The sequence below is a fragment of the Tachypleus tridentatus genome, chromosome 3 (genome assembly GCF_004210375.1).
Source record: "Tachypleus tridentatus isolate NWPU-2018 chromosome 3, ASM421037v1, whole genome shotgun sequence".
NCBI lineage: Eukaryota > Metazoa > Arthropoda > Merostomata > Xiphosura > Limulidae > Tachypleus > Tachypleus tridentatus.
This window is the reverse complement of record NC_134827.1, coordinates 12,936,889-12,961,844: the sequence shown is the minus strand read 5'-3', so window position 1 is coordinate 12,961,844 and position 24,956 is coordinate 12,936,889. Positions and strand designations below refer to the sequence as shown.

At 31.9% G+C, this 24,956-nt stretch overlaps 2 protein-coding genes across 6 annotated transcripts in view; both read left to right on the top strand.

Annotated features, from left to right (window-relative positions):
* LOC143246376 (insulin-like growth factor 2 mRNA-binding protein 1) overlaps positions 1-5,576 on the top strand; it is a 59,908-nt gene extending 54,332 nt beyond the window's left edge. For both annotated transcript variants that reach the window (XM_076492967.1, XM_076492966.1), the window contains exon 14: positions 1,392-5,576. In XM_076492967.1, the coding sequence (XP_076349082.1) occupies positions 1,392-1,514 (123 nt within the window). In that variant the 3' untranslated portion in view covers positions 1,515-5,576. The remainder of the gene's footprint in view (positions 1-1,391) is intronic.
* Positions 5,577-12,748: 7,172 nt separating this feature from the next.
* Positions 12,749-24,956, top strand: part of LOC143246375 (ATP-binding cassette sub-family F member 2) — a 60,777-nt gene continuing 48,569 nt past the window's right edge. The window contains exons 1-2 of one of the 4 annotated variants that reach the window (XM_076492963.1): positions 13,194-13,257; positions 21,326-21,387. The gene's annotated coding sequence lies outside the window, so the exon portion shown is untranslated. Of the gene's footprint in view, positions 12,870-13,183; positions 13,258-21,325; positions 21,388-24,956 lie in introns of those variants that run through there. The other 3 variants (XM_076492964.1, XM_076492962.1, XM_076492965.1) reach the window with 3 other exon arrangements.

Sequence of the window (24,956 nt, the reverse complement as noted above, 5' to 3'; positions counted from 1 at the left end):
ATAACTGGGTGTTTCATTACCACTGCCTCTTCTTTCTAGACTGGAGCTGAACTACCAAATTGCTATCCACATTTCTACCTTTGGGCAGGCATTGACTACCATGGGGTACAAGTGTTGATTGTGTTGGACAGGCACTGACTACCATGGGGTACAAGTGTTGATTGTGTTGGACAGGCACATATGATGATGCGGATCTTTAGAATGGAAAATCATCTTCCATTTCCTGTGCCTGAGGTGAAAGGACCTACTTTTCTAATGAGCCATATATTTCCATTGTGGTTGTGATTGACCTCCCCCTTACGATCTGCAATGCCCTTGCTATCCTGTACCAAGGGTCCCTTCATTTAATTTCTGGGGACATTTTTATGATTCTGCTCTTATTGCAACACATGATTTTCATGGGCCAAGAAATGTGGTTTTGTCTTCCATGGGTGTTTCACATACCCCATGGGCTTCCTTTTTGCACTTTCTGAAGTGGGCCTATCTAGGTACTGTTAAACTGGTCCTTCCACCAGGTCACTGTGAGATTCTAGCTAATGTGTGAGAAAAGGTATGATATTGTATTGGAAGTTAATATTTTCCTACAGTGAAAATGAAGTTCCAATAAATTCTGACCCTTTTCATCCTTTCTCCCCACTTCTGGTGTCTTTTTGGTTGGTCAATCATAAAGTGGTTTGGGCTAGGCTGCACAGAGGAAGTCATCTATGGAAGGAATTTTTTTGTGCTCATATTCATAGAGGTTTGTCTCATGTTCACTTGCATACTGTTATGCAGCTTCATCATATGAAATCCTGTGATTGTAGGTGTGAGTAACAAGACTAGTGGCAAGCAAAGCTTTTGTCATATAGCAGGCAATATAAGTCTGGAATAGCTATTCCTTGAGTATAGATGAATCTCTTCAATACACACTTTCAGTGTAAGAAAATGTTAACTTTTAACCTTTTCAGTCCATGGCATTATACTTGTCACCTGTAAATTTCTATATATCCAAAACACAAGACATTTGAAATATATAACATTATAATTATTGAATATTTTTAAACCTAAATTACATTTTTTTGGTAAATGTGCAATAAATGGTGAAATAAAAAACATTATATGATGTAGCTATGTGTTATGTCTTTATCAAGCACACTTTGTTCGTAAACGGTATATACATAAACATGAAAACTACATCATCATTGTCTGCTGATAGACTTTTTACAAACATATTTGGTAAATTGTTAAAATAGGCAACCTTCTCTATGAACTTACAAGGATGTATGGAAGTTGATCCCAGAGCACCATTTATTTATGTTTTACCAGGTAGTTTGGCTATTTTAAAAACTTGTATTTGTGCAGTTCCACACTGTATTTAAGAAAACCAAGAACTGATTTTTTCTATTCTTCAGGCTGCACAACGACAAATTCGAGGCCTTCTTAGTCAAAACCAGTTTGGCAGTAGAGGAGGTCGTGGACTTATTCCAACTCCTCCTCAACCACCATTACCCCCAACACCAGGCCAATCTTTTTGAAAGGTAATTTGGACTTACCACAAATGTATGACATCACCTCAGCAATTTCAAAGAGTAGCAAAATAAGAATTTTTTTAACACTGAGTAATGGAAAGGTGACAACTATGTAAAAAAAAAAAATTGATTAGGTTAAGTGCTTTGTTTGGTTTGTCTAAGTCATGATTTTAGAATCCCTGTTTGTCTCTAGGAGAAAGTACTGTCTTTGTTTTCCATTCCAATTCAAGGAAGTGGAAAGATTGAGTGCTGTTTATTTGAATTTCACTGTCAACAGGTGTATGTAGATTGTTGTAGTAATTGACCCCTAGTGATCCACAGGGTTCTTAGTGGAGAAAAAAAAATTGCAGAGACATTAGGATTTGATATATCAAGTCTATAAATGAGTGTTACCCTGCACAATGTAAGGAATAAGATAATGTTACATCCTGTTTTGAGAAAGGGTAACCGTTGTTTAAGTTGTAGTACAAACATTGATTGGACCACTGTTGTTGAGATCATATATTATACAATTTTTTTACTGTAACAATGTTGTAGAAAAGTTATTTTTGATACTTGTTGGAGAAACTTTTTTGTTATAAGGTTTTTGAGGGACATTTTTACTTGAACTTAGTGTGGCCAAACATCTTTGTGGTCAAACAAAATTCACCATCCATAATCACTCAAGTTTCTCCAATAAGCTATGCCTACATCATACTTGTTCTTTTTAATGTTTCTCAAAACATCCAGTACAGAAAGTAGCCATAGAGAATTTTTTTTAATTTACTGTTTAATATTTTGCTTGCTAAACTACATTTCCTAATGAAATGTAAAAAAATATATTTTTTTTAATATATCAGTTGATTTGCAGTGCTTGATGTATCAGTATTGACATATTTTTTTCAATATATGTATAAAACGAATATTTTTGACGTAAACTAGTATTGTCTTTGAGGTAAAGTTGAAAGTCAAGATTTAATAAATCATCTTGTTTTCTGCTTTGTGAAGTTCTGTGTAGGAGTTTATATGTATGTATATACATATATATTCCCCTCCATCTCAAGTTTATCAGTTCATTGCTCTCTGCAATCTTATTACTACATGAATAATTCAAACTTAATCAAAACCAAACAAAGCCAGCTTTTTTAATTTTAAAGATTAAGGCAGCAAAAATTGAATGTTAAATTTTGTTAATGTGAGCATATTATGCCACGTATACATATGATTTTCATTTTTAGAATTATGTAGCTGCAGGGCAATTTGCTATCAGTTCATTTAAGTACTAGTTTTTGGACAAATTTGTTTCTAGCATTCTGTTATATAACACCATAAACTATAGATGATTGTTAATGTTTCAATAATAAAGAATGCCTAAGGTCCCATTTATATATATAAAAGCATAACGTAGTTGACATAAATACATATGCATATCCATAACAACTAAATGCAATTTTCAAGCATCACTCTATGTTCTTTTATGAACAGCACTTGAATATAAGAATGTTACGAATGCACCATCATACAGCTTCAGTTTGTATGTTAAAACTTCACTAAGTTTAATGATGATGATGGATTATGTTTATGTACTACCTCATTGCAACTGTTCAACATATGTATGTTTTTTCCCCACCACATAAATTTTGAAGTTTTACAAATTTAGGCAGCAGTTCTTCTGAAAAGATAATATTGTAAAGTGGATTTGGAATCTTAAGTAACAACAAAGTACTTGGAGAATAAATAAAAGCCTGATTCTGATTTCCAGGCTAATTTATATATAGCAATGTTGCTTATCCAGCTCAGGTGAAAAAAGAAAAACACTACTATACAATAAACTTTCATGTTTGGTTTTGATCAGCAGACCAGACATGAAAGTTGACAGCGACCAACTGACTGAGGTGAGTACTTTTAATGTAGCACTGAGTGACATACTTTAAATTGTACATTTGTCTTGGCATTGATAAGTTTTCTACTATTGATTTGACCTGAATTGACTAGGCTTAATTTTGACCTAACACTTACTTACTGACTGTAGAAGTTAATACTTTTAACTTGATTCTGATTAACTGAATGAGATTAATGGTGGTAACTTAGCCCTGATAATCTGACCTGGGTTAATGCTTTTACATTGGCATTGATCAGTTACCATAGAGGTTGAAAACATTTAAAGTTTGTGTTGGTTAACTGTCTGTATTAAATACTTTCTTTTTGCACCAATTAATTGATTACATGTTTTCATTATCACACTGACAAATTCACTGTGGTTAATAATATTTATATGAACTATGATTTCACTTTGTTGTTTTATTTGTAGTACTTTTTTATTTTGGAGCAAGATACACGTGTATCCACTGAATTTAAAAAATTGGACATATGATGAATATTTTTTATTAATCACTTGCAGGTACCTGATCTGAGGTTTTCTCAATTTTACTTTCTTGTGTTGATATAGTTAAATTTTATTTTAAAGATACTGATCTCTGCTAAGGAGCAACTTGACATATTTTAATTGACACTGCTCATCTAAAAATAAATATATTTGATCCTTATGTTTTTAAACTAAGTGATAGAAGTCATTCAGTTTCTGTGAATGTGTTTTTACTTTTAGAATGTTATATAATGGGTTTTCTTGAAAGTAGGCTTGTGGGTAGGTTTATATATAATTAACATATAGCCTATTATGAAGTGGTTCGATTTTGTTTGTTTTAACATTTTCATGAACTGTTAAAAAAATTAGAATCTTGAAATGACCTTCTTTGGTCGTTTTTTTCTTATTCTTATTATTATTATTATTTAGGTAGTTTTTCTATACAGTTTTAAAACTTCTGTATTTTGTCAGGATTTTACAGGAATATGTAGTAAATGTATTGTTTAACTGTTTGTGATAAAGCTGTTGTATTAGTTTTTGAAGCTAAGAAAGAAAAAGTTAACACAGTTCATACTAATTTGTGGCAGATAATGTTTTTGATGTACATTTTCTTTTCCTTGCAGTAACAGTACAAAGAATTTGATGTAGTTTAGGTGAATATTCTCTTACTGGTCAGAAGTGTTTCTAGACTTACTAGGTAACTTCTCATCTTTCAGCTTCTTCTGCTGTGTTATTTTTAATCATTGTTTTCCACCCAAATTGCAATTTTTTTCCCTTTAAAATGTTTTATTTTCTTTTTTAAGCAGAGATAGAAATAATGAAATAAAATTACATTTACTTGAGGGAAAGCCATCAGGAAGATTGCTCATGTAAAGTTACAGTTCCTCAGGAATTGTTTTAAGTTTAATTTGTGCAATATGGTGTCCTTCATTAATCATAACTGTAGGAATATTGATGGACCATGCATTCCAGTCCGACAAAGCCAACAAAAAAGAAGAAATTCTTTGAGAATCTGGATGCAGTATTTCAATCCCTGTTAAGCCACTTGTGTGACATTTTTCTCATGAATCGACTACAAACTGTTCAGTTATTTTTCTGTTAATTTCCATGTTGTTTTATATTTTTTAGCTACTGAAAATTTTCTCATAATCAATAGAAAGTATTTAAGAAACTTTTAGTTATTTTTTGGCTTGGTAACTATGAAACTTTTAAGTAGTGGTAGATGTGTTCATCAGTGTTACTTGTAGTGGTAAAAATATTAAACCATTGAAAATGTTAACAGTTGCTCTTTAAAAGTGGATTTAGGTCAATTTTTATCTCACTAATAATTAATACTATGGTTTTTAATGGTGGTTTGATATTTTGCATAAGAAAAATATAATGAGTAATAAATAGAATATATTCAACAGCTGCCATATATATAGCACAGTATAATTTGTTATGTCTTTAAAAGTAACATGCATGGATGGTTTACAGATTGCCTTTCCTATATCTTGTATTGTTTGGTTTGTGATTCAATGAGCAACATGAATATAATTCACACTGTGCTGAAGAAGTATATCTTATATATATTTTTAAAAAGTTAGAATTCAAGAGAAAATTACCAGTTAAGTTACAGCACTTCAGAGAACATATGTATCCATTTTTCATCTGTTCTGACCAACTGCCCAATTTATGTATGTTCTGTCTTTTTCTATTGAAAGATTAAATTATTATAGTTAAACCATTCATGTTCTCTTTCATATTAGTTTTAATTCTGATGGATAATCATGATTTTATCAAAACAAAATTGTCTGTACACAGTCCGATATTAATGTGAAGATGTGTGTTCATCGTTATTAACGATGTGAACTTCTTCGTGTTTAATTCTGAAATAATGGAATAAGAGTAGACAAGTATACTTGTAAACAAGTAGACATGTAAACTACAAGTTCTCCGTGGAATTTAATAGCTTGAACAGTGTATTAGAATATTAAGTTATATGCTGTATAATGTTAAACTTGTTAAATTATCAGCTCTTCTAATTTATTAAAATGGATTAAACTTTGTCAGAAGACTTAATATTCTATAACTTTTTATTTTTAACTAAACTAATACAGATGTTCAACAAGCTGCATATATAGTTTGATTTTAGTCATTTTTCATGTGAAGTTATTTAAAATGTTCATGGAACAAAATGCATAATAAGAGAATTCACAAAGTGCATAGAACTCTATCACATCACATTTTGGTTATGTCTTGGTCCTACTGAAAACTTTGAGTACTATTAATACTAATAATATAGTGTAAACTTAACTTTACTGAGAACTTGGTTTTTACCATTTATTTAAAATCAGCTTTTGCATTTTAAACAAATGATGTATATTTTAATTAATTAGTTCATTATCTTGTAATCATCTCAAACATTTTCTGTTGACACATGGGATGATATATTTAACAAGTCTGTAGTCTTAGTATAAAAACAGTTATAAAACTTTCTGATCCCTTAAAAATATTTTATGATATGCCTTAGATGTTCATTGCACCTGCTACATCTTACACAAAATTACTGTGAACCAGTTTAATGATTTCATGCAATCTCAAAATAAATTGCTTTTTTCTTTGTATTAACAAGCATAATTGACAAAAAAAAATCTGTTTCAGCTTATCTGCTTTTAGCTTCAACTGGTTAAATAATTTTTTCACATTGTTTTGTCAATGTTCTCTAAAGCACTGATAATGACAAGATACAAGTTTCAATACATTAACATACTAACCATATTGTACAGTTTTTATTTTTATCTTTAGATTCTAACACTTACTTACACATTGCTTTTACCCAAAGTTTTAATTTAGAAACTTCAAAAAACGATCAGGTTATAAATCTTAGCAACCAAAATTTTAACACCAAAATTACTAGTAATAATCAAAGACTTGTATTAGTATGTCAAAATTTCCTTTTTTATACATGGATAGCTTTCCAAAGGAAACTGTGAAACTATAATATGCTTTTATTCTTATTTGAGATCCAGTATAATAATTTCATTCTGTATAGTTCTTGGCATTTATTAGTTTGCATTGCAATGGTAATATAGAATTTGTTTATATTCTGACACGTCTCTAGAAATAGAATTTTGCTTTTACGGTTGATTGAATAGAAGACATTTGGACTATTAAATGAAAAACTCGTGGTGGGAGTTGTCACCAGATGAATAAAAAAAATTGCTTTATGTGGAAGTTAGAAAAATTAAATTATTTGCAAATTGATTTGAACATTTCATAAAAAAAGCTATACATTAAGGTGGTATGATATTGCAGTTGTAATAAGTGAACTGTTCGGTATTAAAGATTAGAGAGAAAGTGTAAGAAGATGAAAAGAAATTATCTTAAAGTGACTCTGGAACTGTTGTATTAGAAATTACAATAAGCTTGTACAGACACAGCAACCTTAACATCACTTTCAAAAGAAGTAAGAAAGCCTTCTAGTATATCCTAGCTTTTTTCAGAGTCAAAATGAGACCTCACAATCCACATTATCTTCATAGCTGATTAATCATGAAGTTAATAAAAAAAAAGTGTATCTTCTTCTACCTTGCAGTTCACACCATAACAGTTTTTAACTGTATAAAAATATGAACTACTTGTTTCTTCTTTGAATGTATCATTTTACATGATTTTCAGTTTTACTGTTTTCTTATTTCAGCTATTAATATTTTCAATTCTTTTTAATTTTATGGTTTTATTGTTGTACTTTGTATTGTTGCATTCTGCAAAGAGCGATAAATCACTGTCATATAAGTCATTAACAACTTGTCATAAACACCACAAGCAAAGTGAGTGAGTTCCTTGATATTTGTGAGTACAAGTTATAAATATGCCAGGCCTTACTTTTTCTCAGTAAGTTATTTGTTTATTTCAAATGTGCATTTTAGATCACAAGAATAAATCGCACACTGGAATAAAATGTCTCAAACAACTATAATTTATCTTTTTCAAGTAGGCTATTAAATGGATTAAAAACTTTCGGGGAAAAAAAAAGAACTGTTACCACCAAAACCATATATTTTTATGAACCAATGTTTTAAGTGGAAATCTAAACGAGTGTCCGAGCTTTCTGTAGAGGGAAAAAATGATCTTTTCAATGGTTAGAAACTCATTCATCAATCTTGAAAGATTGCATAAAACGGCAAACAGGAGAGAGAGCTATCTGGTGAGTTTGGCAAATTTGTATGATAGCTCAGCTGATCAAAAGCTATGCTTTAAATTTTAGATATACGTTATTTATTACTTTTGTTTCTAATTGCTTAAAAACGCAAAACCATGTTAGGATATTAATCTATGAGGGAGAATTCAGACAACAGGTACGTTATGGACATTGAGAAGTGAAGATTGTATTTTACATTTGTTTTGAAACAAATAGTATAAGAATCTGAATTATGAACCACTTTTTGATCTACATTGATAATAAAACTGTTCGATGAAATTTTGAATTAAACTGAGTGTCTAACGTGCATTTTGATTCCATCATGTGGGAAGATTTGAAGGATCACCCTCCCATGAGGCATCAGGAGAACTAGATTCCAATCTACATATCTCTGCAGAAACTGTTTTATGAAGTCTCTTTATAGCAACAATGAGTTACCCCTGTAGAACAGTTTCTTATCGGTCTTTGGAATTCTACTGGCCTGTACATAATTGACTAACATTATCAGCAGTTTAAGAAGGACTAGTTTCAGTTCAATTATTTTGACAGGTAGCCAAATCATACAGCTATGGAACATGTGTTTAAGAAAGTTCATCTGTTAGCAGAGGTATTCTTTGAATAAATTGGGGTCATTGTTTTTGCCTACAAGTTATTTGGACTTTCCTTCTTTCTGCCAGAGATTTTGCAGAGTGAAGACACCTTTCAAGTTGTCTCGAAAAAAACAAACCTGGAAGGTATACTTTTAAGGAGTCAAAGACACAAGTAAACTACCTATTTTACAATAATTAGACCTTAGTAATTAGATCCAAATTTTATCTTAAGATAATCTGTGGGATTTCAAGGTTGAGAATAAAGAACTACTAAATCAAAGAGGATTGTGAATATGGGTGTATGAAAGGACATACGTTGTTTTTTTCTTGCTGGTTGAATGAAAGAGAGAAGATTAAGTACATGTATTAAGATGAATAAAAATGACCATTTTATTTCCAAACAAAAAAGGACGTCTTGAATTAAACTTTACGTCGCCCACTGGTATAGCGGTAAGTCTACGGATTTACAACGCCAAAATCAGAGGCTCGATTCCCCTTAGTGGACTCGGCAGATAGCCCAATGTGGCTTTGCTATATGGAAAACACATTAAACTTGATTATTTGAGATATTAAAAGTTTTCTGTTGTAATAAGTAAACTTGTTAGAATTACAGAAGCTAAAATGTTATATTTTAATGAATATAAGATAACATGAAATGAATTAAGAGAAATTGGTAGCATTAAAAATGGGAAAATACGGACATACACAGTCTAAAGTGTTACTTCCAAGGGGAGACTTAGACGAGAATTTATAGTGATTCCTAATTATTTCATTTATTAACTAGTGGTACGAAACGTAAAAACGGCAAAACAAATACAATATTCAGCACTTTGTGTCTGCGAAACAAACCAATGAATATGCATATTAAGTTCGGTGAAGATCTATTCGCAGGGTACAGGTGCCAAACAGTTGTAAGTAAGGCAAAACGGAAAATAAATGCAGCAAAACATACAACTCTGACCTAAAAGTTTGCATATGTATGCGCAAAGACCCAATGAATGAAGTTTGTTGAAGGTCCATCTGCAGTGGTATAAAACAAACGTGGGAAAATGAATAATATAAAACTAACAATTGCCATGTATCTGCGCAATAAGGTTACATTCAAAACGTGGTGACCACTCAACGATATTGCTGGTACGAAACGTGAAATCCGCCATAAAAATGACAACACAAAGAATACAAATTAAATATTTGCATCTCATTACGCCACAAACTAATGAACCTACATATAAAATTAGGTAAACATGCATCCACAGGGGTCCAAGTAGATGTACGACAAACAAAACCAATCATACGTGTTTTTTTGTTTTTTTTACAACAAAGCTACATCAGGCTATCTGTTGCCAATCAAAGAATACGTAAGTGAATGTTTGCATTCAATCAGCGTAACGAACCAATGAACATATCAAATTTGGTGAAGGTACATACACATTGAGGCAATTAGTGGTATGAATCACAAAACGGACAACAAAGACAGCAGAATAAAAAATGCAAAACTAAAAATTTGCAAGTATCTGCGAAATTAACCGACATATAAAATTTAGTAAAAGATCCATTCAGAGGGAGCGAACTATTTGAACAAAATGCACGTTTTTTCATATGGAAAAGTTGTATCGGGCTATCTGCTGAGGGGAATCGAACCCCTAATTTTAACGTTGTAAATCCGTAGACTTATCACTGTACTAGCGGGGAACAATATACGGGGTGTCCCAAAAAATGTATACACACTTTGAATGATTATAAATACGATGTTTGTTAAAATATATTTCGGTTTTTATAGTCCAAGTTTAAGAAAACAAGTGAAGAATCTTTTGAGATATCGCAGGTGTTCAAACTGATGACCGTTCTGATCCAGACACGCTGATAACGCAGAGAGATGGAATTTCAAACTTCAAGAATAATTTCATTTGGTAAAACTCGTCATCTCCAAATTGCTCTCGATTACGTGGCGCGACAGACTCTTGCAGTAAGTGTGGATAAACGAGACCAGTGACTTTGTTTTCGAAAAAGAATGGTCCAATTACGCCCAGCGCTGATAATCCACACTACACTGTAACCCCTGGTAAGTTTACGTTGTGTTCAACCGAAACATGCGGGTTTTGAGGTGCCCAGTAAGTGCAATTGTGGCGACTAACAGAGCCACTTAACATATTTTGAATTTTGCACAAAGCTACACGAGGGCTATCTGCGCTAGCCGTCCCTAATTTAGCAGTGTAAGACTAGAGGGAAGGCAGCTAGTCATCACGACCCACTGCCAACTTTTTTACCAACGAATAGTGAGATTGACCGTGACATTATAATGCTCCCACGACTGAAAGAGTGACTATGTTTGATGTGACGGGGTTTCGAACCCGCGACCATCGAATTACTAGTCGAACGCCTTAATCCACCTGGCCATGCCGGGTCGCCATTTCACTTAAATGTGGCCTCATCGCTCCAGACAATATTGTTTGGAAACTGTGCATTCTCTGCAGATTTTTCCAGGTATCACTCATAAAATTCAACTCTCCGGTAGGGATCATCTTCACTTAGGGCGTAGACTAATGCCGGGGATAAAGCTTTTTCCAATAAACACGCTTCAGTATGCGATGGACGCTTGATTTTGGGATGCCTGTCTCACGGGCTATTTGCCGAACATATTTTCTTGGAGATTGGAAGAGACTTTCCAACAGCTCTGCTTCTCGTGTGGGACTAGTGGACGACCGCGGTCTTTCAGAACGCCCCTTATGGACGTCTTGAATAGTTCCATTTGTTTCAAACTTACCTCTGATGCGAGTAATGGTGAGTAGCGTTGGTGGATCTGTTTGAAACTCCCTTTTAAACCGTCTTTGCACTTCAGCTATGTTTTCGCACTACCAGTAGCACTTTAAGATAATTTTCTCAAAGCTTAGTCTTGCTTCTGCCGTTACTTCAAATCAGTTGCACCTGTGAGAAAGAAAGTTTGAGTGACTTATAATCATTCAAAGTTGGTATACATATTTTTGGGACCACCCCATATATGAAAAACGAAAAATAAAATGCTGAAAATGTGTACCTGTCTGCACAACGAGAAAATAAACATACAAGCATAGTTTGGTAAAGATCCATTCACACGGGACCAAATAGTTTTACGAAACGTCAAACGAATCACATATACGGAAAAAAACTTACATGTACCTGCGCAACGAATTTACATACAAAATTTGCTGCAGAACCATTCTAAGGCAGCTAAGTATAGGTAAAAACAAAAAAATGGACCATAAAGACGTTTCAACTGAAAAATACGAAACTGAAAATGTGCATGTTTCTGCTCAACAAACCAATAAAGCTATGTACATAATTTTGTGAAGATCCATTTACAGGTATAGAAGTGGTGATACGAAGCGCAAAATCGACCTACAAACCGTAGCCCAAATAAACCTCCAAATTTGGGGAATATTCACTCTTTCAATCTGTAACATTACCTTGCTCTAGTTGTTTTGTTCTCTGCAACAGATAATATTTATTTTGAACAAAATTATATTGAAGCAGGTTAAGAAGGATTGTTGTACACATTCTCTAAAGAATTATCGCACTAGCGATCGAAACGTTGAACTTTTTCTGAAAGAAATCTTTCTTACTGTAAAAGCTATAACGTATAATAGTTATTGTTTTTGAAACGCTTCATATATTGTGTAATTGATTGATGATATTTGTAAAATAAATATACAGGGTGGCCCGTAAGTCCCTACCCATCCATATATCTTGTGTATCTGCGTGCTTTCCCTCATTCTCGCTGCATAACATTATACACAATACGCTCTTCAAGTGTAAATGGGCTTGCATCGGCCATATTTCTCTGAAAAAAAGAAACAAATTTATAATACATGCGTAATTGAATATAACATGTGGATGGGTAGGGACTTGCGGGCTATCCTGTATATAAGAACTATAGTGCACGTGGTAAAATTAATTATTTAGAACTTTCAGAGTATGTAGTTAAATCATTTATTTAAAAGAACAGTTAATTGGTGCATAAAGTTGAATTACTTTACAGTTTGGCTGTTATATGTTCAAAGTATTTGATTTATTTTATTATTTTAATAACATTTAGAAAAATGTATGCATTCATTTTCACACGTTTTGTTTTATTTCAACAGCAGTTACCACTTCTAAGAACTTGTGTGAAATCTCTCAAACCTTCCAAAACGACTTAGCTATACTTGGCCTGAAACTAAGTAGAATACTGCTACCACTTTGACTTGTATCTGCTATTTTTATTCAAGGTATTTTTTTAATATATCGGTAGTTGCTATTACATAAAAGTATAAACTATATTTTACGGCTAGACCCAGAATCCCGTCAAAATATTTTCCTTGTGTTTGATTAACCTTGTTCGGTGATTTTCATATTATTATTATTATTTTTAATTTCATGGTTATTTTATTTTCGTATAATAAACAAAAAGTAGTATGCTTTAATTTTTAGGAGTATATATGTGACGAAAGTAGCATAATGTATTAAATAAGAGTCTTCACGATTAATATATATATTTATTTGTTTCTAATACAACGTACAGTTTTTTGCAAAATGAATTTGTTATGCGCATGTCATAACGTTGTAGGGGTAGTGAAACCATTTCGTAAGCGGAGTTTGGTTGAGGAACGGTTTTTGGTAAGAATGAAAACTATAGTCTTTGTCTTTTATTTAAATTCATACTTATTTAACAGTAGATTTTATTGTATTTGTATAACTTTATTTTTATGTTTAATATTTGTTCCAGATATTGAGTATTACACTAATACTACTTTTATTGTTTTATTACTTAAAAAGTATGAATGTAAAAAGGTTAAAATACTGTGCCACTATCAATAAAATAGTGTAAAACCCCAAAGTTCGAACTCCACACATATGTTACATACGATTAATATAAGTAGTTGTAATAGTTTAAATTGTAGATTATTTTGAGTTTTATTTGACAGTGTAAGTTAGGCTTTGAAATAGATGTGTTCGTATGCTCACGTGTATATTTTTTTATAATGTAATGATGGTATCTTTCTTGTGTTTCATAATCAAAACGTAAATTATAACTTTTGCTAATATTTAATAATACTGTAACAGTTAACATTATACATTCTTATTTTTAGCACAATGGTATGTTATATATGGATATTTTCATTTTCTTTAAGTGTAAATTGTGATGAAAATGAAATTTAACCAACTTCATTCCCAGTGTCTTGAATTTAGTTGACATCCATCATCATAACTTAAAAAGTTCATGATTTGTATAGATATCGTAAAATTAAAGGTTGCAAGTGAACATTTCATTTTTGCGTTTATTTTTAGAGAAAATGATTTCTCTGTCTTCTTAGTTAAACAAATGTAAAACTAGTATTTTAAAATCTTTTTAACTAAATACTTCTCTGACTTTTTTATAATTTTAAAAATGTTGTCTTGCTCTCTTTATTACCATATGTCAATTTTCTTTTACCTAATGTTGTCATTATTTAAATGTGAAGAAAATCTGTTTGTACCTGTAGTAATCCAATTTCAGAATTCCTGTCGAGGAGGATTTGTTTCTGAGATTGCTTACACTAAATTCTGGCAACCTACCATCTAATCTAGTGGAATACTTTGACAATTTAAGACTATCACATTTTTATGCTTACAAGCCACAAATAAGAACCAATCTTTGGCCTTATTCATAGGGTTTAAGATTTTTTGTGGATATGAATTTTTTTCTTGGGTCAGAGATGAACTTGAGACCTCCTACACATCAGGGGAGTGACTTACCAATAAAATTAAAGGTGTAACTTTGTAGTAGGTGCTAGTAAGGCTGTTTATTGTGAAAATATGACTATCAAACCTGTATTTAAATTCCATTGTACAAGAAATATTTAAAATGTTTTTTTCTGAGATGAAGTATACAATTAGATTAGCATTATGTAATAAGGGTGTTGAGACAGAAGCTTTTCTATTAACCCTGTGAATACTATCAAGTTTCCGTATTGTAAGTTGTTTGATTGTATTACATTGGGGTTGATTAAATATGTGGCTTATCTCTGGTTGTATTCCAAAGATACAAGCAATTTAATATTGTAATATTTTTTCTATAGCCAACAGTTCAAAATTAGTGACAGTGATGGTTTTAGTAGCTTTGTCGTAACAGAAACTGGGTGAACAAGTTTGGTGATGTTGAGAACCAAATCCACGACCTATCAAATCATGAAAGCTTGGAAAACTTGAAGTAAAAAATAATCTTAAGGCTAACTGTGTAGAACATGTATAGCCCATTATGTGGGTTTATGATTAGAAAAACAAACTCAGTTGCAATATTTTAATTACTTGAATAGTTGCAGTAACCAAAAAATATTTTAATTAATTTACTTTACATTTTTTCTTCACATTTTTAACAGATTATAGATTTTGATTTATTTAACAAAATTGTAAAGAAAACATGCAGCATACAAATACATAATTTGAAAGCTTTTCAAACTATAGTGAGGATTAGAAATCATATTTTAACTGATACTTAGAAGATAGTTATGTTTTTTTGTGTTGCACAACAAAGTAATTCTGAATTTACTGGAACCTTGTATAGTGGCTAGATACCTGGTAGTCAAGAATGATCTTTTAAATACTACATACCAGGCTGCCCAAATACTTTAATATTGATGAGCTATGGTCACTGCTTAACATGGAAAGTTAGTAGTAAAGTATGAGACTGATTTTACTTAGGTCTGACAAAATGGTCAAAGTAGAACTTTTGCACTGAATAAATAAATATCTGTCAACATTCATGTTTACCAGTAATACATAATTTCATTATCATGAATATTTGTAAGCTTCTAATATGATAATTGTTTATCTATACATATATAATTTGATCATTTTTTGAGATTGATATTGTTGTAGCTCATCAATATTCAAATTTTAGCACTACTGGTGGTATATTTGAAAAACTTGTTCCTGGCTGCTGGGTATGTTGCCATGGTGAAAATTTTCAGTTCAGTAACACACCACATCTTAATTATATTTGTAAGTCATCATTATCTTTAATGTGCACTGCTGAGTAATCAATATTTTGATAAGTTTCATTTTTTTGCTATTAGCCACCAGTTACCAAATGATTTTGATCTCAAAACTTCTTGTGATGACAAAACTCCTTCATATTTTAACATAAGTAAACAAGAATAGACTAATAATTATGACAGTGACTGAGGTAACAAAACCTTACTGCAAGTGTTAAAGAAATTACTGTTTAAAGAATGTTTTGGAAAATACAGTTGTGTTTTTTAATTATTTTTCTTTTGAATAAAAGCTGAATGATTAATACCAGCTGAAAAATTCTGTTTCAGTATGCTTTATCATTTTCACAGGCTGCCTATCATATTCAATGTAACACTGGAATAAGCATATTCATATTAAATTTTAATATTCCAAATACCATAAAATTACATAAAATTAGATTGCAATTTTAGTTATTTTATTCAGACATTAAAAACTTAATTGTCAGTGACTTACTGAAATTGTCACTTCTAATTCATAAATAACACATAAATACTTCAGATAGAGATAAAAAAAATTCATCTCTATACTGGTTAATAATACTTGATTTGTTCACTCACCTCATTCTTGACTAAATCACTGGATCTTATTGTATCTTCACTGTCATTGAAATATGCAGGATACACCCTGTTAAAGTTTTTATATCAACACCTTTCAAACTGTAACTTCAAGTCACCAGTATTTGACATAATATTTTCAAGAATATCAGAAACACAATAGATGGACCATCACTTTCGATTTTCTTATCATTACCAAACTATCCTTTGTAAGAAGCCCAAACACAACTTCATCTCAATTTTATACATTATGGAATAAAAATGCTCACTATCCTAAGAAATAGTAACAAGTTGTAATAGACACTTAAATACTAGGTGATAATTATTCTAGCCCCTTCTTTTGATCACTGATGACACCTGAAGCTTTTAACAGAAAACTCTTATCTGTCCTCATAAACTTTAAATGTGAGAAAAGGTATTTAAAAAATTCATTTCTTAGTTTTCAGGTATACAAACAACCTTCACATATATTATAAAATGTATTTCTTTGGCCGTTATCTTTCTATACAGTTGTAGTGATTTCAACAATTAAAAAAAATGTCAGTTGCACAGTGTCTATTTTGACTTTTTTTTCTTACTGTTTAAATACAAATTTTGTAGTGTCAAAATTGTCAGACTTTACAGCTGGAAGGTTTGTAGTATTTGCTAATTGGTGCAGTATGCCTCATGCAGTGTACAAGTTCATTTTAAAAAAAGATGGTGGCAGTTTCTAAGCTTGTTGCTTAGTTAGTAGTTTAGAGTCAGTGACAGTTGCAGGTAAATGGACTTGGTAACTTTATCATAAAAAAACATTTGGAGCATGTTTGGTTTAGAGTGAATCTTGAGACCCCTGAATTACTGGGCTGTGCTAGCCCATAGCTGAAGAACATGCTAAAATTAGGTTTAGATACCAGTATATAGCCCATAACTTGACTTTGTGCTTAACAACAAACAATGCAGTATTTCAGTTACTTGGAAAGTTCTATTAATCAGGATAAAGTATTACAAATTACTCTATCTTCATGTGAGTAAATTTAATAATTTGGTTAAATTGTTTAATTGGAAACAGCATAATTAGAGACAATTCTGATCAGTTGATTTTCATGACATTTTTTAATTGTAATTTCTATAAATTGTTTAGCTTACATGACACTAATAAATGTAATTGCTGTTCATAGGCAATGAATTAAATCATCCAGTTCTATTTGCATACCTTTGACTTCAGCTAACACCCTAAGAAAATCACTTTCTGGTTCTGATGCTTTATTATTTATTTCTAAGTTTTCTTTTTACCTTCGAGGGATTCATATAGATGGATTCAGGTTAATCAAAATTTCCAATAAAGAGCTCAGTGTAAGGAATATTACTGATATCATTCTTTGTAAATATAGAAGAGAATTGTGTAAGAACTCAACCATCTAGTAGTCACCAATAAATGCCTTGCAATCAGCATCCAAGAGCCAGTCCCTACTGTAACGTATTGCTTCACTTCCTATGATCATCACTTCCTCTTCACCAGGTCTTCCTATGATCATGAGTCAAAGACCATATCATCAGCTTTGTTGAATTGCATTCAAAATTTAATTGAATGATGATTTTATGAACTTATGTTTATTAATTTGGTATCAAATTCTAGATTATAATTCAAATTTTACTGTTACGAAAAAGGTTGATAAAGGTATTTAAAGAAGCAGACCATAGCTTAATTTTGTCAGGGACACTGGCCACAATTAACTGTGGGAATGAAATAAGTAGGTCACTAGAGCTAAATGCTGGACTGAGGTTATTGTGTAAAGATGAGCCGATTGGACTTGTGGGATTGGTTCAGTGTAAGAAAGAAACTTTTTGGAATGGATTGTTTACATTTAAATTGGATAGGTGCTGGCTTGTTTGCTAAGATTTAACTTTGCTGTGAAGAAAGTTTTAAGCTAGGACTGGATGATGATGAGGGCCATAAAAAAAAAATACAAAAAAGACATGAGGCAGAGAAAAGTTTAGCATAAGAGATAATATAGAATTAGTTATAAGGGTAGACTTATACATTATTGCTGTTGTAATGCTAAAAGTATAAGAAATAAAGTAGATGACTTTAGAATGCTGGTAGAAATGAAGGATTTTGATGTAATGGGAGTAACTGAAACGTGGTTAATACAGATTATTTTGTTGATGGAAGTTTCTTTGAAATACAGTGATAAAGGCTTCTTAAAAGAGTAGCAAAGAGGCAGGGGAGGAGTGGCTTTATATGTACAATGTAAATTGCATCCTGTTGAAATTGAGGATATTAAAGATAATAACAAGGAAATATAATACATTTGGGTTTTCATTAGTGGATATAAAGGGAAAAAACTTTGTGGGAAATTGTTACAGATCACCAAATGATATTGATGAAGTTAGGAAGAAACTTCATAAGATTTTGATTTCAGCTGTTAATAGTGACTGATCATTATAGTATGATGTTATGAAATTTAATCATTTTAGACTAAACATTTGTGCTTTAGAGTTAATTTGTTGTCATTTTAGAATGAAAAAACGTAAGTGATATTTTATTGTTGTGAGATTGATCAAATCTACTGAACACCCACAGATATTCCAGTTCAGTAGTGAAAATATCAGATAAAATGTACAATTTTTCTTATAAAACATTTGATCTGAAACATGTGATAATTGAAAATTTTTTGATGCATAGATATTTTAAAATGAAAATTACTCTACATGTTGGATAGTCAACACTCTGAAAGAAACAATTTTATGAGAACATTTTTAATTAAAAAATCTTAAGAACTTGATATTTTTGTATGAAAGCTTTTTATTGTATATTTGTGTCAATTTTTTTTAATATATGCATATATTACCAAAAATTCTTAAATAATTATTTTTTGGATACTTTCATGGTTATGAGCTGGGTGGATTCTACCCAACTAGTAATAATGGAAGGGTTAACATACTTTTTATTTTTTAAACATTCAGCCAGCTGTTTCAAATAAACCTTTTGAATTTCTTTTCTAATTTGATCCCTAGTTTTTCTCTTTGTAGGGCTTGTAAACTATTTTAGTCTAAACATAAGACATTTATCCTTGATTGCCTTCCTTCATATGTTTATGATTGATCTTCTCCATTCATTTAAAGGACATAGCAGTGTTGAATTGAAGCAATTTGTTATTAAAAATTTCCCAAATAACATTTAAAAGACATAATGTGGCTACATCATATTTTAATTCATTATATCAATTACTGGTGGTAAATTTTTGTATGGTCTCAAAATTGAATATTTGAAAATTATAACTCTTGTTTCATTTCTTTTTATCACAAATATGGCAAAGCATGAAACCTAATTGTGTTAAAACTGTATTCCTTTTAGGTGTCTTTTTGATTGTTTGGTATAAGAAAATCACCCTGATTATGTTTTTAACTTTTTACAAACCATTGGACTTTTAAATTATATTTGAATCTTTTATCTGAATTTTTAACATTGTTTAGTCTTAACTATTTATATTTGTTTTATAGAATTTGCTTTTATAATTTTAACTGGTTGTTTGGTGCAGATATCATAGTTGCTTTGTGTCACTAAATGCTAAACAACTATCCAATCAAATCAATGTGTAAAATTATTTTCCACATAATTGCAGCATCATGTAACTTTTATTACTGACAAATGAGTTCTCATACAGTTTCTAATTCATGCCATCTTTCTGATTTAAATAACTATAACAGTTACTGAATAAATGTTTCTACCTCAAAATAACCCAGAAATTGAAAATTCCTATCATTAGTATTTACTAATTCTAATCCAAGTTTTGGTAAACTGACATTATAGTTCACCATTTTAGCTTTAACTCTGAACTCATTCTCATCAGGAATAGTGCCAATATTGTAATAATTATAGCAACTAAGCTTATATGTAAGTATAAATAACTTGTATTTAAAATTATTTAAGATGTTTTGCTATTTTCCAATGCCATTATTGCTATAAGTATCCTTTTAATTTATTTATTCTTAATTTTTAAGCTTTCTCATCATTAGAGCTGCGCAATTAAATAATTATCCATAAGCTGTGGTTGTTAGTTTCATGTACAATAATTAATTAATTGAAATTACAATTGAATTGATTACTGTCACAAAATAGTAAATTAAACAAAATCATTGTTTCTAGTTATTAACTTCTTTGATTATTCCAACAATCACTGAATCAAATAATCACTTATCTGAAAATGATCTGGTTTATTGTTGTATGTTATGATCTCAGGTGACTAATGCACAATTTTAACCTTCCTTGTGTTACAGTAGAGCTGGATAATTAAGTGATATATCTTTAACCATTTATTGTATTAGAATGTAGGTAAAACACTCAATTGATATGATATTTAAATCATTTAATGTTACAGAAATATCCAGCTATTCAAAAATTTGTTTGTGTGTTACTACTAATGTAATTTTAAATCAGTTCAAGAGTAATTAGGTCATCAGTTTTATGGCTCAAGAGAATAACCAAGTAATTAAAATTAATATTTATGATTAATGTTATTGTTACTATTCAACTATTTCAACTCTCCAAGTCTTGTGTAAGAATAATTGATTAATGAACATGGTTAATTAGCAAATTCCATTGTTTCACAGGAATTTGGAAGTTCTTGTTAATAATTATATTTTTAGTATTTTTTACTGATTCTACAGTTACTTACCCTATTGTAGAATCATTTCTAAATTCTGAAATAATATGCCACAATACAAATGTGATAATATAAAGCATTTATTAGCAGTTTTGGAATCAACAAAGTAGTAATATATAACTTAAAATGAATAATATGTTGTTGAAAATTCTTACTGTTATTCTGTTTCTAGTGGCTTAAAGCATATAATAAATCACTTCATTTTAATGCACTTGCTGTTCATATAGTTTTGCAATACAAATAGCATCTTTATCTCAGAATGGCTGGTCTGGGTATTAACACTTATTGATAAGGAGTGAACAACATTCAAACTCTTTATTAACCTGAAGATGACCTAGGAAGGTTGAAACATTGTTCTCTTCTTATCAATAAGATTTAATACCCCTACCAGCCATTCTGAGATGCATTTTTATTTCAAGTGGGTTTATCATCATCAAGAACAAATAGCATCTTGTTCATTTTGTATTTCAGTTAGTCTGAAGAGTTCTGGCATTGGGTTAAAGGCCTTTTCAACACTGGATATATAAGATATAGTATGGCTAACATATTATTTGTGTTTACTGTGAAGTTCTTGTTGTTTCCTAAATATTATTAATAACAAACCTATTAGTTTATTGAGTCTCCTATCCACTTAAAAGAAATCCAACCCTGATTATTTAAGTTATTCTTGAGCCTTCCCTTAAACTCCCTTAAATTCCGTAGACAAGTCACCTTGTTAGCAAAGTAAAATGGTAAGTGAAATATGATAGTGACATAACCTGCCAAAATTTGTGTCCCTATGTTCTACAACTGTCACTTTTTAAATACAGAAAAAGGTGCATCATAACTAGTTCTTTAATAATATTGAAAACCTCAGTCTAATTTCTTATTAAAGGCGAATTTTACAGAAAAAAGAAAACCGCAGTCAAAAGAACTACTCATACTGATTAATTTTGCAGGTTCATATTTTTTATAAAAAATATGTACTAATAAATGAAACATAGAACTTGGTGCAGAAAGAGCCCTTTCCGAGCGGCAATCCAAACGTTTTAGTTTTTACGCTTGCCACTAGGAAACTTACTGTGACATAATAATTGCCAAACAAACTGCCAATGCCAGCACGTTGAATGTAAATAAACATGGCCAGTGAATATGGAGAAACAGAGGCGGAGTCTGTTTTGACTTTGTGTTCTGAACAGTGTCGAGTAGCGACATATCAATTCAAACCTACTCTGAACGAATCTAGAACAGTTACTTTTGACACAGATCTGACAAGTTCTAGTGATGAGGACAGTTCCACGAGCAAGAGTAGTGGAATTGTGATTGATACTGATAGCTCTGAGGTCAGTTGTGAGTCGGTCATACCTCCAGTGGAAGAATGGTAAGCCTAAGTCATGGCAACAAATATGGTCTGTATTATTTCACGTGCAATTTTAATCTAACAATTATGATCTACTTACAAGAGTGAACAGACACACTCTGTGAATGAGTCAGCTCTAGAGTCTGGCAGTCATCATCAGTGGTGGGCTGAATCACAACTTCCTCTACAGAAGTAGGCACTGTGTCATCAACAGCACTTTCCTCTAAAAGCTGAAGAAATAAGATTATATATTAAAACAACATGCTTTATGAGGTTTATGAGATTTACATTTAATATGAAAATGTCAAAGTACTGTATTAAGATTAATTTTATTATGATGAGTTATAGAAATATGTTATAGAGTTTATATTTGATTTTTTACAAGTCTACATTTTTTTTTAAAACATAACATGTACTTGATTACTTCAACATGTTCAAGACTGAGTCTTATTTCAATTTATCTTGAAATGTTAAATTTGAAAAATGGAATTCTTCAAACTTTTCCATATTTAAAAATATACAAAAACATCTATAGAATGATCTACCAGCTTTTAAACTTGGAATATACTCTACTTGGGATAGATTTGTCCACTGTCTAGACTAGGAAATCAAGGTTTCACTGACTTTCAGGTGCCACAAATGCAAAACACGCTCATGAATGTGAAATGTGTATGTCTAGTTACATTGTTTAAAAACTTGTACTTTTTAACTTATTATACTAGTTATTGTTTATCACTTTATACTGTTAACATACCTTTACGTTTGTTCTTTTCGTGATGGCAAGGGATGGCTTCAGAGGGGTGGAACCTGTACACAGCAGACTGAGATCAGTCCTCAGCTCTACACAAGGAAAGATGGTGGACACGATCTTGTCTACTGCTGATGGTTTTTTTCAGTCTCAGCCTGCCTGGCTTGAACCCACGGAATCCAAAACAGTGGGATCCGACACAAAACATGAGCGTTCAAAGTGATCTTGACAAAGCTTTGCATGGTGTGAAAGTGTCCAGTTTTTTCTATTGACCATCCCCATCTACTGTCGCCACCTTGCCAGTAACTTATCCTTGCACGGAAATGAAAAGAAGCTTTTGCCTGATGCCGAACCATTTTTACAACCATAAGCAACGCAGTAAACCATGTTATGATAAAATAAACATAAAGTAGCAATATCAAGACAAAAAATAGTCTCATGAAGTAATCTGAAAAAAAGTACCGATAGACTTACCTAAAACAGTGCTGGTGGCGCACAACGAAGCGTGTTTGGCAACTATTATGTCATAGTTGTAAAATGTCACGGAAACAGCTGAACGAACAAAAGGAACTTGAGTTCGAGGACCTGCATATTTTGTTTCATTTTTTACTCAAAAACTAAAGTGTTTAAAAATATGGCAACCACAGAGGAATTATACCTAACCAAAGTACAGTTTCTAAGGCAATTAATAAATTTGTTGAAAATTCAGCTTTGAGTCTTTTATGAAGATAATTTCTTGGCTCTCAAGCTGTCCTGTTATGACAACTGTTATCCTAGTAGCCCTTCTTGAGTGGTATCTATACAATTCAGAATCATTTAGGTAAGAAACCCAAGACTACATAACACTCAGTCAGAATTAAGCACTATACAAATCTCTTTCTCACTTGCAGCATTTATCAGCAAAGTTAATTTATTGGCAATTACTTTATTTAATTAATGTCAAAAAACAAACCCAAACTGTGATTTGAGTAACACAACATTAATCCAATTTGACTGAATTTCATTCATAACAACATTAACCCCCTCGGTGTGGATTTCTGTATGTGGTGAGGGGACCTTCCAAGGAAGGTTCTGTTCTTTCAGTTTACCTCCTCTGGGATCTAAACATCCACCCACGTGTTTGCCGTGCATGGCAACCCGTGAAGGAGAGGAGAGGAATCTGGTGGTTGAGGGGTCCAACCCTAACACACCACTTTGGCCTTGAATTCCTGTAGACGGGCAGCCTTTGGGTGGCCCCCCTTGGGTCAATCGGCTGGTCCACTTGGGCTAGAGTCAATTAAGTACCAGTGTTGGAAGTTCTCAATGGGTGTTGTGGACATTGTGTCTGATGCTGGTGTTTGGGTATAGTGCTCACAAAACCCTGACATTGTAGTGCATCCCCTCGTAGGCATCCATGGTGGGTACCAAAATTTTCCTTTTTTCCTATGGATCCTCCAACAAAAAATTTAAATAAAATAGTGAAAAAACAGTCAATAGGTAAATGACCATGTTGTGAAGACTCTGAGCAGCAATTCTTCAACATCTGTAACATCTGTACCCCATTTTCTTATATTACATTCTCTTTCAGAAAAACCTTTAGGGCAAATGTCCCCTTTTTTTATTCAGAAGGGACAAGAGGGACTTGCTGGCTCTCCAAAGTCAGTAAAGAAGCTTCGATCTGGAGACATATTGGTTGAAACATCCACATCCCAACACAGTGAACTCCTCTTGGATTCAAAGGCAATTGGGGATGTACCTATTGAGGTTACCCCTCATGAGAATCAGAGATTCTCCCTGGTCTTTCCACTCAAGGAGTTTCTGTAGTGAGGCGCACCTCCACTCGCAAAGATGGAGTTACACTGCTGACAAATATTCTTGTTTTGACATTTACATCACCATGTGCACCTGCCACCATCAAAGCAGGTTATCTAAATTGCAGGGTATGGCTGTACATTCCAAACCCTCTTTGATGTTTCCAATGTCAGAGGTTCGGCCACTCAAATATGTCCTGTAGTGGTTCCCTGACATGTGCTCCT